The sequence below is a fragment of the Rousettus aegyptiacus genome, unplaced genomic scaffold (assembly GCF_014176215.1).
Source record: "Rousettus aegyptiacus isolate mRouAeg1 unplaced genomic scaffold, mRouAeg1.p scaffold_m13_p_10, whole genome shotgun sequence".
Classification (NCBI taxonomy): domain Eukaryota; kingdom Metazoa; phylum Chordata; class Mammalia; order Chiroptera; family Pteropodidae; genus Rousettus; species Rousettus aegyptiacus.
In genome coordinates, this window is record NW_023416285.1 from 39,886,342 (window position 1) to 39,899,396 (window position 13,055).

Below are 13,055 nucleotides of genomic sequence, written 5' to 3' on the forward strand. Positions count from 1 at the left end.
AGATCTCTTGCTGCTTTATTCTTTAATCTTCCTGCTTCCCTACAGACTCTATTTGTAAGAACAGATTTCAATAAAATATAAACCTCTAGTTTAAACAGGTAGCAGACTAGTTTTGCCTAATATAACTACTCCCAGCTTCCCATTTAAATTCTAATAATGATATAAAAGACAAAAACTAGAGGTAGCTTTATAACAATAAAGACAAAAACCATTTTTCAAAGGTCACGTCTTGATGGGATGAACAGAGAAACATATTTTGCCTTGCAGACTTCATGTTCCACCATCTAAACAATACAATAAGCAGAAAGAGAGGAGGGAAAAAAAGAACTGATTTGAATTCTTTCCAGTGTATACTGCACTGACCACTAAAGTAAGTGACATTCCTCCAACTGAGCAGAAACTTATTTTCTGAACCATCCAGACCTAAGTTGCATATTATTTTTCTCCACCCCCATCAACTTTTTTATTTCACTATTAGAGACTAGAATGTTTCATATACCAAACAACAGGAGAGAGTATGCTCAGTCACTAACAAAAGCATTGAGAAAGAGGTAAAGGCAGGAAGATTATTAGATTTAATGCAATCTTTCAAGTGTACACTGCACAAAGACAAACTATAAATTTGTTTTTGATTCTCCAGCTTAGTCATTGAAATTGGACCAAACAACAAGTCTACCAAAGTATGCATTGTGAATTGTTCTAGGGGAGACTTATATACTGGCTCTTAAATTCTATTTCCAAAAAGAAGCATCTGTCCACAGCCAAAGGACAATGAAATTAAGAACAATCTACCTGTCCAGGTTGCTAGTAATGGCTCAGCCTGGATATATTGTCCCCCCTTAAGAACCATTAAATACAAAGATCTATTTGGGACCGATGAAGAAAAATTAGAAACTGAGGAAAAGGATACCCTCAGGACTCAGTGTAAAAACAAATTTTAGAGAATTGTCTTTTCATATGATTCAGAGGAACACTTGAGAAGTAATATTGCTAATCTCCAAAAATGCTGAAGGACATAACCAATCCCTTTGAAACATTAGTGGGAACCTGTAAAAGGAGAATAAATTTAGAATTAAAATGCTAGAGACAAAGAAGAATAGCTTAAATTAGGAGAGAAAAGGGAGTCTAGAAATGTTTTAACAGTGATTTTTTAAAACTGTGGGAAGCATTAAAGAGAAATTATTAAAAAATAAATCAGGTACGTATTGAGTGAGAAACTTGAAAACCTCTCCCAAAATCAAGAGATAAAATATAAAACAAAGAAAAATAGTGTTAGGTATGAAGGTCAGAGATTGAAAAACCAACTAGGAAATTATTACAGGGAAGAATGAATAAAAATAGAAGTATGCCCATCTAATTGACAAGTAAATTTAAATTTTATTTTTTAATTAATAAGAAGAGACCTGATTATAATCATTGGTGGAGGGATAAAGTAACGAAATTCTAACTTTCTTGTCTTGCATGGAAGGTAGGAGAATAGAAGCAGGAGCCAAGAGTTTTGGGATTTGGGTTTGTTTTTTTTGCGGGGGTGGGGGAGATGTTTGTTTTTAGTTTTAATAGTTAGAGATGTATGGGTATGAGAGACAATTGCCAGTACAATTGTGCATAGGACTCCTATATTCCAAATTTTTTCAGAAGTTAAAAGAAAAGACAAAAATGAAATGGAAAAAAGCTACCAAATTAGAATACATAAAGCAGAAACACAAAACCAGAAAAATATTTCAGCTTTGACAATAAATGTAACTGTATTAAATTCTTTGATAAAAAGCTAAAATGACTTTTTAAAAAGTGACTACTTGAACTATATTTTGCTCAAAAGAGCCATACCTAAAACAAAATGGCACAGGAAGTTTAATAATGAAAAATATAGAATTTATATCTGATAAATATAAACAAAAAGAAAGGGATGACAATATCAATACCAGAACAACTAGAGTTCAAGGCCAAATTTGTTGAGCAGGACCAACCTAGACTTTATTAGGTAAAATCCATACTAAAGACATAAAGATTATAAATAAATATGTGTAAAATAGCATAGCATCAAATCATATAAATTTAAACTCTTAAGGTAAACACATTTGAAGTTTAGTACTTATACATACAACTGTATGTCTATAACAAAATTACAAAATTAATAGAACTGAGAATTTGATATCATTAATAAGATTTAAAGTAAATGAGCGTTATAGATACTAAACTTTGCATCCTATAAATAGGGCTCAAGCATTCCTACAGATATTTTAACAGTAATATTTTCTGACAACAGTGTAAATAACAAAAAAAAATCCAATTAATGAAAACTTCTAAATGTAGAAAAAATTTCAGAGGAAATAAAAATAAGTGTAGAGTTAGAAAAAAGTACGTATCAAAATTTGTAGATTTTTTAGAAGTAACTTCACCTTCTTTAGAAGATTGAAAATAAATGAGCCACACATTTTGAATGAGAAGTTATAAAAAGGAGGAAAAACAACCTGTTGAGAACCCAAAAGGATTTTCATAATAATGAAAGAAAGTAGAATAAGAGCAGAACTGATGTTTGAATCCATCATAATTTATGGTCGTTTGGGAGTATAAATGCAAATTATAAACTAGAGGACCCTCTGGTAAACTTAAGAAAAAATGGAAAAATACTAATAATCAGAATTGAAGTTTGCTGTAAGGGATATAGTAGTTTTTAGAAGATGAGAGATACTTTTTTATGCAACTTTATACTAGTAAACATGAAAATCTGGACAACATAAAAAGTTTTCTGGAATACATAAATTTTGAAAAGAAGAAATTTTTATTTAAGTACGAAAAAGTACTTTTAGTAATCTATTCTAAAATAAAACAAAACCTGACATATAGCGAAAGATTTATTTGAAAAGCAGCACTATTTGAGGATAAAGATAATATCCTTATTAAGGACAAACCCTGAAGCCAGATGGCATGAAATAAAGTCAGAGCTGTGTAGACTTGAGTGAGATACTAAACCTCTCTGAACCTTAATTTCCTCATCTGTAAATGGGTATAGTATATATAGTGAACTATTCATTTCATTTAATAATTTTGCTTTATTAAAAACTTAGTCTAAAAACTAAACTTTGAATTTCTTTTCATGGAAAAACATGCTAAATTTGTAAATTGAAACTATTACAGCATGAAAGAAGCTGGACAAAAGCTGAGTATTTTGACATTTTGATGGGCTCTTTAATTTGTTAGAATATATTTAATATAATTCCAGGATACAGGAATGGAGAGTAATTTTTTTCTTTAAATCAGTCCTAATATTTAAAGGAATGGGAGGTATGAACTTTGATAAAATATGAGGATAAAAATTTCTCATACTGAGTCATATATATGTAGCATTTTTCACTTTATGTTCTAGTATTATATGTGCAGCATATAATTTAAAACCAAAATGTGAGGCTTATTTATCCAAACTGTCTATAATGTGACCACAAAAGGGTGATGCAATTTTTGTCAAAGTCTAAATGCCAACAAATAATTCATTAAATTTCTGCATACTGTAATCATAGCTAAAAGCTAAGGTGAAGTGAATAAATGTCGAGGATTGAAGGTATTTTATTTAATGTATGACACTGTAAAGAAGGAACTAAAATCATGAAAAAAAAGTTTAATTTAGAAATCCATTAAACAATTACAAAGAAATAATGTTATAATCATTTTATAATGTTGATGCTGCATATCAGCTTTTAGTATTTTAAGATGATACTAAAAATACTGTATTCTGTTAAATAGACAAATTAAGAACTTCATGTCATTTTGATAATTACATAATCTTTATACTTAAGTTTAAACAAACATCACATAATTATCTTTTAAACTCTTACTCATTAAAAAATATTGAGTAAATGCAAATGTTATCTTTTAGAGAAAAACAATAATTCTGTTAGCCCTGATGGTTCCTATTAAAACAATAATATATTATTATATGTAGGATTTTATACACTCCAGAAAAGAGAACATGCTGAAATAAGAAAACATACAGGAAAAACGAACACATGCTTTTTCAAGATGCCTGGTTTTGGTAAATTTGAAACTTCTTTCTTTTTATATGTAAATTTCTTTATTTCAAATCAAGAGATCTAATTTTAAAGAATCACTTGTCAACAGGCATCTGTGCATCTTATCACATGCAAATTTTATAGACTAATACTGCTGAGCATAATCGGCTTACGGAAATGTAGTTTGGGTTTTACTAATAGAGATAAATAAAGACTAAATATATTTAAATATGTCATAGAGTGTATTTCAAAGTAGGCTTAGAATCTGTTTTAAATGATCATACCAATAGAAAATTCAGTCGCATCAGCACCTACAGTAGAAAATTGACCGTAAGGCTAGAGTCTGCACATGAGCTTATTTCTTTCAGTTTTAAATACTTGCTTTATTAACATTAGAAAATGAACTCTTCCATATTCAAGCATTTATACTGCGCAGGTAAGAAATATTCTTAATAAATCAGTCAGGGGCTCTGAAAATAATTCATTATTCATAGCTGTTTGCAGAGGATAAAAAGACAAGAGGGTAAAGGAAATTTTTCGCTTTAATTTACTTATCACCTTTTTGTCAATGTTTTAGAATTATCTGTGTGAGCCAAATATAGCTACGGAAGCAGCCCTTATTTCAGACATTAAATAGTCTTAGAAATCTTGTATTGGTAAATTGTAAATCACATCCCTCAGGAACTATAGAGGTGGATGGATACCTGGTCAAAGCCATTTTAATATCTAATAAAACATGACCAACAACGTGTCATAAAACTAAATATGCAATTGTAACCTTTTGTAATGATTTAAACTATAGAGCAATCATCTTTTAGAGCTAGAAGAAAACCACAGAGATTGCTAGCCAAGGCTTTCATTTTCTGTATGAAGAAAGCACCCAGTGAAGCCAAGCTAACCAGCCGTCTATGATTTCAGCTAATTAACTGCAGAGCCAAGACCAGAACTTGTCTTTTCTGATTCCCAGTGGAGAGCGTTCTCTTTTCAGAATACTTTCTTTAGAGAAATTCTGTTAGACAAACATGAAAGTATGGACACATTAAGTATACAAAAAGTCCAAAAATAGTCCAAAGGACTATTAAACATACAAATATAAATTTATCATGAATTTGACCTAAGATCAATATGTCAGCAAAGATGAACATGATTTAATTGATTCATTTTATTGTTGATTTATTCATTTATTTTGCATTCTAAGAAAAACTCCTTAAGACTGCTTTAGATAATAGTTCAGGTCATTTTTCTTTAACGCTATAAGGGATATTTTGTATGGTATCTTTTTTTCATTCAGGTTAGCATAAGTTTTCCAAATCATACCTTCATTACTTAGATGAAAATGTTAAAAATAGCTATTGTGACATCTAAGGAATTGAAATCTTGAAGCATTTTTAGTTGCAAGGATTTAGAGCCTTGCTGTTCAGCATCTTCCACAAATCAGCAGCATCAGAATCACTGGGAAATTTGCTAGAAATGCAGAATCTCAGCTTCCCCTTCCCTGGACCTGGACCCGGACCCGGACCCCGACCCCATGAGGCAGAATCTGTGTGTGAACAAGATCCCAGGTGATTCTTATGCACGGTAGATGGAGTTTGAGAACCACTTACTTAGTCACTAATCTCAGAACCTGGTCCTGTGTGTTGTCGTTTCCTTGTCTCTTTCTTCCTCGCTTTTCTTTTTTCGTCCCCACCCTCAAAAAAGGAACATAAAAATATCTGTGTGTGCTTTAACAAGCAAAAATAAGTTCAAAAGCATGCAGAAGGGAGAAGAGGAAATATATCTTTTCGCTATGATATGGTATGGGGGACTAAATGGCTAATTATATGTATATGTCTTTGGAATGTTTTTAGCATCCAGCAGATCTGCATTCTTTTTCCTCTAATAATTCCCCCCAGTCATTATTCATATTGGTCCCTGCTCCCAAAACCAAGGTTGTATAACTGCATTGAGAACTGGAGTACAGGAGATAATTATACAGTGCTGAATTTACAGAAGGTGAGCCACAAAGCATCAAAAACAGAGACTGCCTGTTCCAGTTAAGGACAGAGAGTGGCAAAGGATTTATTGCCAGTTATATAACCTGGAAACCACAGTGAATAACAGGCATTGTGACAGAGGAGAAATGATTGTGATTAAAAGCAAAGTAAAATACCTAAGTGTAGGCCTCCATATACAAAGATGACTCTAGTGAGATTTTCTTCTAGTGAGTAAGTGATTCAAAGACTAGTGTAGTGATTAAGAGCTTAGACTCTGAGCTAAAACTTTCTTGGTTCAAATCCCAATTCATTTACTTCTTGGCTCTATGACTGGGCAAGTTACTTAACCTCTCTAAACTCTTCATTTGAAACTAGGGAAAAGAATTGAACCTACCTCATGGGGTTATTGGAAACAGTAAATGAGAAAATCTCTGTAAAGAATAGTTAGCAGTGTCTGAAACATAATAAGTACTCAGTAAGTGTTAGGGTGTGTTTGTTAATTAAGATTCTTCTCATCAGTTTTTCTTGCGCACAACAGCATTAATTTAGGTAGTTTTTCTGGGATTTGGCTGTGGCCTGTGTCCATGACAAAAAGCTGCAGCTTTAACTACAAGAAATTCTCTGTAGCTAAAGAGCCAGTGTCTGCAGGTCCTCTCTAGAATAATGACTACTGCTATGACCATGCCACCTTGAACAAGCCCAATTCTGTCTGATCTCAGAAGCTAAGCAGGCTCGGGCCTGGTTAGTACTTGGATGGGAGACCACAAAGGAAGACCAGGTGCTGTAGGCATAAAAAAATAAAAAACAAGGATTGTAAACTGACAAGGTCCTTGCAATCTGTGAGGTCAACCAAGGGTTGCCTTGCCTAAAAAAAAAAAAAAAAAAATGGTTAGAGTAATGACTGCTATGCCAGCTATGATGGTGGTGCTCCTGGTAGGGAGTGTGATGGAAAAATTGAGAAATATCACACATTCCCTTGAGGCACTTAGATTCTGTATTGTAAAAGATAAGATATACATATATATGGAAGAAAAATTCAACAGATGATTCTAGAGCAACATGTTCGTTCGCATGTTGAAAATTATACCATATAAATTAGGACATTTGGGGTGATTGAAAGGCAACTGTCAATATTGTTCATTAAGAGCTTTCATTTTCTTTATGTGTCTTCTACAAAGAAGGAAGAGAACAGATTAAGTGAAACTATGGTTTGACCTGCAGTAAAGACTTTTTAATCTCTTTTTAAACATAGATACTTTTGAATCTTGATTTAAAAGCTGACTAAGCACTAGAAGGCAGAATGAGAGAAAATGTTGATGTTGATATGATTAAAATATCTGCCAGCCTCACCCCTCTCTGTGGTTAAATGAACATAGAATATAGGCAAGAGGGTGAAGTTCTAAAGGGTGCCAATCAGAGTTCTATAATTTCACCATTCCACTTATATTGACTACTTTTTAATACTTTCCAAGGAATCCAGGGTTTGAAGAAAATAGGAAAATAGAGGAAGTTTAGAAATGTTCAACAGAAGGGCTGTAAATCAGATGTTAAGATGAAACATTATAAAGCTTGAGGTATTTTTCATCTCGAGGAATTTAGGAAGGAAATGTGGCTTAGAAAAGATGGTTTAGAAATAGCTGTGTAGAAAACAATGTTGATTCCTTGTCCTCTATCCCCTGCTTTCCCTGCTGCTCTCCCTGCAAGTCCAGAGACCTTTTAGATGCTTCTGTCTGCAGGTCTGGGGGAGGTGGGCTAGGGAGTCAGTGGGGGGAGGGGCGTGGGATTGGAGAATTGGTAGCAGGAAGGCAGTCCGCAGCAATTGCGTTAACATCCAGGGGAAATGAAAAAACTCTGAACTAAGGCCTTGGCAATAGGGTGAGAGGTAGAGAAAGTTTTTAAAGGTCACTTGTGAATTTTTCTGCCACGGACATCTTTAAAATGGAGAAAAAAAATATACTGTTTAGGAATAAACGCCCAGTGCCATCTCTAATTCTAGAACCAAGTAAAAATCAGCATCTGTCAGGGGAAGGTTAAATATCCTGCAGGGGTCACTCAGCTCATAAATACTTTCAGCCCAAGATTCTCTTCAAATGTTTGATTCATAGTCTCTGATCCACCATCTAATCTTTCTTCGCTTCTTTTTTTCCACAGTGCTCATGTATCCCAAGTCAGCAATGTTTCGACAACTGGAGAGTAAGTTACTTGAATTGAGTTTTCCCTTCTCCTTTCCCATTTATTAAACGGAAGAAAAGCAGTTATAATGTTGGATAGTATTGGAAGGTTAATGCAAGAAGCAGCCAAAAGATTTTGAAAGCTACACAGAGAAGAGCACTAAATAAGAAGTGTTCCTGTTTGAGCTTCTATTTGGATGTGTGACTGGAGATAGCTCTGCTGTTTACACATGTGATATTTTTATTTATTTCAGTCTAAATAATGTCAGAGTCAATATTTGCAAATCAAGCTATATACTTTGGGAGGTATCTTGCATTGGAGGATGCCATTAAAGGTTAATAACTGTGTCTTTACTTCTTCCTTTGTTAATTTCAGTCCGCCTACATTTATTGCATGCCTGCAATATGCCAAGCATATTGATGCAGGTGTGTAATGTCAAATTAGCTTCAGGCTCAGCCTTAGGGACATTACAGTTTAATAGGGACACAGAAAAGAAAGCAAATTAGTAATGGCAACAATTCTTTTTTCCATGGAGCAGTGACGATGCTTTTTTAATTACGTCCATCACATGTCTTTTTCCTCATAAGGCTACCAGTCGCACTTCGACTGAAATCCAAACTCCAGCTATCTATCTACTCTTTTCTACCTCTCCAATCACATTGCTCATTATGCTTCATCCACCTGATCGTCTGTTTCTGGAACAGGCCAAGTGCATGTCTGCGTCAGAGCCCTTGCACTGGCTACTCCTCAGCCTGGTGATTCACTTTCTATCATTCACCTTTTTGTTTAAATGTCATCTCATTTGAGAAGTCGTCCCTGACTCCCTACAGTCACTCTCTAGCCCTGTACTCTCTTTTGTAGAAAATGTATCACTGTCTGCACTTTCATAATTTGTTTATTATCTTTCCTCACAGCAATGTATAGATTCTGTCATATGCATGGCTATATTACTAACACCTAGACAAGTGCCTGGCATATATTAGTCACTAAATAAATATTTGCAAATAGTTCCTTGCCCAAAGCTTTTCCATTGCATTCTATTCACTTCCTTCCTTGCTGAGACATTGTCGGCCGTTTTGGAGCATCTCCCATCAGCAGGAGGAGGAGAAGATGTGATAGGATCAGGAGGAAGAGAGGAGAGTTAAAAGAAGCGCTAATTGGCATGAATCTAGATCTTATAGGATGAATGGGGATTTTTTTTCTGTTAAGTAATCTTGAATCATTAGGATGTAGAGTTCTAAATATAAAAGTTCTAATGCCCGAGTTAGAGTGTATTTGTTTATTATCTTGAAAGAGTTTTATTGGAATTACTATGAGTCTATTATAAACTATACTTGGAAAATCCAAACTTCTTAAATTTTTCAAAATTTAGTTTATGTGAATGTATTTCAATCTGAACATTTAAAAAATACTTATGTCGTTCTTTTGCTAATTTTAACAGCTTTATGAAAGTATAATTGATATACAAAAACTATGCATGTGTTATTTTTTATTAAAATTATTGGGACGACATTGGTTAATAAAAATCAAATAGGTTTCAAGTGTACAGTTTGACAACATATCATATATATTGCATTGTGTGTCCACCACCTAAAGTTAAGTTTCCTTCCATCACCATATATTTGACTGTCTTTATCCCTATCTACCTTGCTCCTGTCCTCACTCCCCTCTGGTAACCACTAATTCATTGTCCATGTCCATGAGTCTCTCTTTATGTTTGTTGCTTTCAGTTTTATATTCTCTGTATAAGGGAAATCATATAGTTCTCAACTTTTTCTGATTTATTTCACTTAGCATGATCATCTCAAGATCTATCCATACTGTCACAAATGGCAGTGTTTCATCTTATGGCCAAACAATTCTACATTGTATATATGTGCACATATTATGTATAATTTGATGAGTTTGGGTGTGATTCTTTTTTCAAACATGTTTTGAGGAGTATAAGTTTAGATTTTTTTATGCCAGCTTATTCAGAAGTAAATAGTGGGATGATGAAAGAGGCTTTAGACACAATGAAACATTATGTAGCTTTAAAAATAATACCTTATTTTATCATGTGCTCTTTTCAGTCTGTGTGCTTTCCTCTTAAGGTTGGACAAAATCTATTCTTTAAACTTCCGTGATATATATTGAGATGTTTGTATGAATACAACTTCAAATATATACTTCACAATTTAATTGATTAGAGGTTCAGAAAGATTTTGCCATTCCCTTATAAGTAGTAATTGTTCTGGTGAGGTGTTCTTTTTAAAATAGCATTACTCCCTATATAATTTTATTTTAAAGGGATTCTAAATAGAAAATAGGCATCATAAAATGATTTGTGCCAGTTTGCTTTGTAAATCATATTGTTTTCCTCTGCAGAACTGGTATGAAATCTGGAAAGAACTCACCTTTGTAAGAATAGTTCATTATTATTCTATGAGGAAAAGAAATCTTTCCTCATTCCGCCTTATATTAAATGAATGACCCTTATTTCCTCCTATAATTGTTACAGAACTTGCTGTGAGCATTTCAGTAATCTTGGACTCAAAAGATAAGAGACATGTTATCAAGTTGGTGGAATTTGTTCAGTTTAGTTGTTTTTAATGCACAATGCAAATATTTTTGAGATTAGTACTTCATACACTGTCTTTACTCATGAAATTGTAGATCTTCCGTTGAAAATACCAATATTTCCAAATGTATGGGCATGTATTTTTAAAGCCAATCACTGATAAACTTGATTGCTTGATTTACTCTTTTTTGTTTGGCTGTTTTTTTGTTTTTTTACCAGACTCTTAGAAAGAACTATCCGGTCAGCTGTAGAACAGCATCTTTTTGATGTTAACAGCTCTGGAGGACAGAGTTTGGAGGCCTCGGAATCTGGAACATCGTCAGCATCTTCCACAACACCTGCCAGACAGCGACGACACCAATCCAAGGAGCAGGATGAAGTTCGACATGGCAGAGACATGTGAGTTGGTGTTGGTACTTCTCATTTGTGTTTTCTTTTTCTTTTAAAAATATACACCTGTGTCAAAGTCACTCTCATTTCAATATTTAGGTTAAAACTTTAAAGTTTTCATTTTGACCATTCTAAACTTAGCTTAACATTTGGAAATTTGTGGGCGATTAAATATTTCAGTGTCATCTAAATGTTTGACATGTTATAGGAGGCCACCTCTGACTGAATACATTACACAGCTTCCTCATGAATATCTTATTTTAAGGGATTCTCAACAACTGGAGGAGTAAATTGCTATATGCTTGTCCAGAGGTAGTCTTTTCCTTGTTAGACAGTGTTCAGTTGGCTGTTAGACTAGCTTGTGAATGAGCAGATTTTTCTATTATATATACCTAGTTAAATAATAGAATGTCACTATAATACTGTTGACAGTTGATTATTTTTAGTCTAAGAAAGGTTGAGTTTAGATCTAATCAAAAGTGGAAATGCTTGAGTTCTTTATTATTGTAATGACTCAATCCAATGCATTCCCACAGCATGAATTTCAAGAATAATATTACAAAGAACTTTTTTCTCCATTAAAAGATTTGATGAAGTACAGATAAATAATTATCTTTCATATTATTGAATAATCATGATTTAAATTGTTAAGGAAAATAAATTTGTATGTAATAGAGTATATTCATATATTTTTCCTGAAGGTTTTAATATTTTTATCTACTGTAGAATTTAGCCTCTATAAAATTACTGTTTTGAACTCATTGTTAAATGTCAAAGACTAAACCAGACCCTAGGTCCCATTATTGTTTTTTACCTGGACTCATAATCTACATCAAAATCTTTATTTAAAAAAAGGGGGGGGGTGCTTAAAGACACAAAAGATAAATGGTATAATAAATCCCATACTGTACATCATTGATATATTTGAGTTATGTAATAAATGTAGTTTTAGAAGTAAAACAGTGTCAACAGTGTAACCCACTGACTTTTTAAGTGACATAAGCAGCACTTTTTTTCCAGTTTTATTGTGAAATAATTGACATATATCACTGTATAAATTTAAGGCATAAAACTTTATGGTTTGAGATACATATATTGTGAAATAATTACCTCAATAGTTTCAGCTAACCAGCACTTTTTAAAAAAACATATGTCATGGAGCTAGCGGATAGGTATGGGTGCTATAGTATTCCCTTTAGAAAATAGAATTATGATACAGAAGGTATTTACATTTAAAATCAGCTACTGACTAAGCTTTATAGAAAGTGTTTAGGAGTATGTTAATTTGTGTACTGCTTAAATTGTGTTATACAGCAAGTACAAATGATTCATTTTATGTTCTTCTTATCTTCTGTCTCATTTTTTGCGAAATAGTATGCAGCAACACTTTGCATTTTTAAACACACATCATGCTTTCCAATCTCTTTGTTTAGACAGAGGGATAGCAAGCGGAGGTTGGAAGTGGTAGTGAGCCTGGTAGGACAGAGACAGACAGTGGTGGTGGTGATGGTGAGCGCGTGGTGTCAGGCACGGGAGGAACACTGTGGGATACGGTCAAAAATGAGCAGGAGCCAGATGGGAGGTAGCCTCTACATTGTAAATATAGTTTCCAGAGTTGTTTTTAGTACAAGTTATTTTGATTATATTTTACCATCAATATCAGGGGAACCAAAGGAGATGGAGAATAGTAAAGACTAATCCTCTAAACACCTGTCAAACTTTAGCTTTTTCCTTAATTTTTCTTCTCTGGCATTCCCTTCACCACTCATTCTGGTCACTCATGGTCAAGTCATAGCTGTGCATTGAGTGAGAGATTCTTGGGGTATAAACTGTATATAGCCAAGTAACTTAACAAATAGTCTCACTTTAGTCTTTCTTCTTAGTATGTGGCATTCAGAAGTCCCCTTCGTGTTCTAGTCATGAAGACCTCTTCTAAGCTGACACTGGGTCGCT

General features: G+C 33.6%; 1 protein-coding gene across 11 annotated transcripts in view; it reads left to right on the forward strand.

Annotated features, from left to right (window-relative positions):
- FAM13A (family with sequence similarity 13 member A) overlaps positions 1-13,055 on the forward strand; it is a 250,060-nt gene that overhangs the window by 182,380 nt on the left and 54,625 nt on the right. For all 11 annotated transcript variants that reach the window (XM_036227706.1, XM_036227705.1, XM_016161037.2 and 8 more), the window contains 2 exons: positions 8,132-8,173; positions 10,932-11,111. In XM_036227706.1, coding sequence (XP_036083599.1) covers positions 8,132-8,173; positions 10,932-11,111 — 222 coding nt within the window. The remainder of the gene's footprint in view (positions 1-8,131; positions 8,174-10,931; positions 11,112-13,055) is intronic.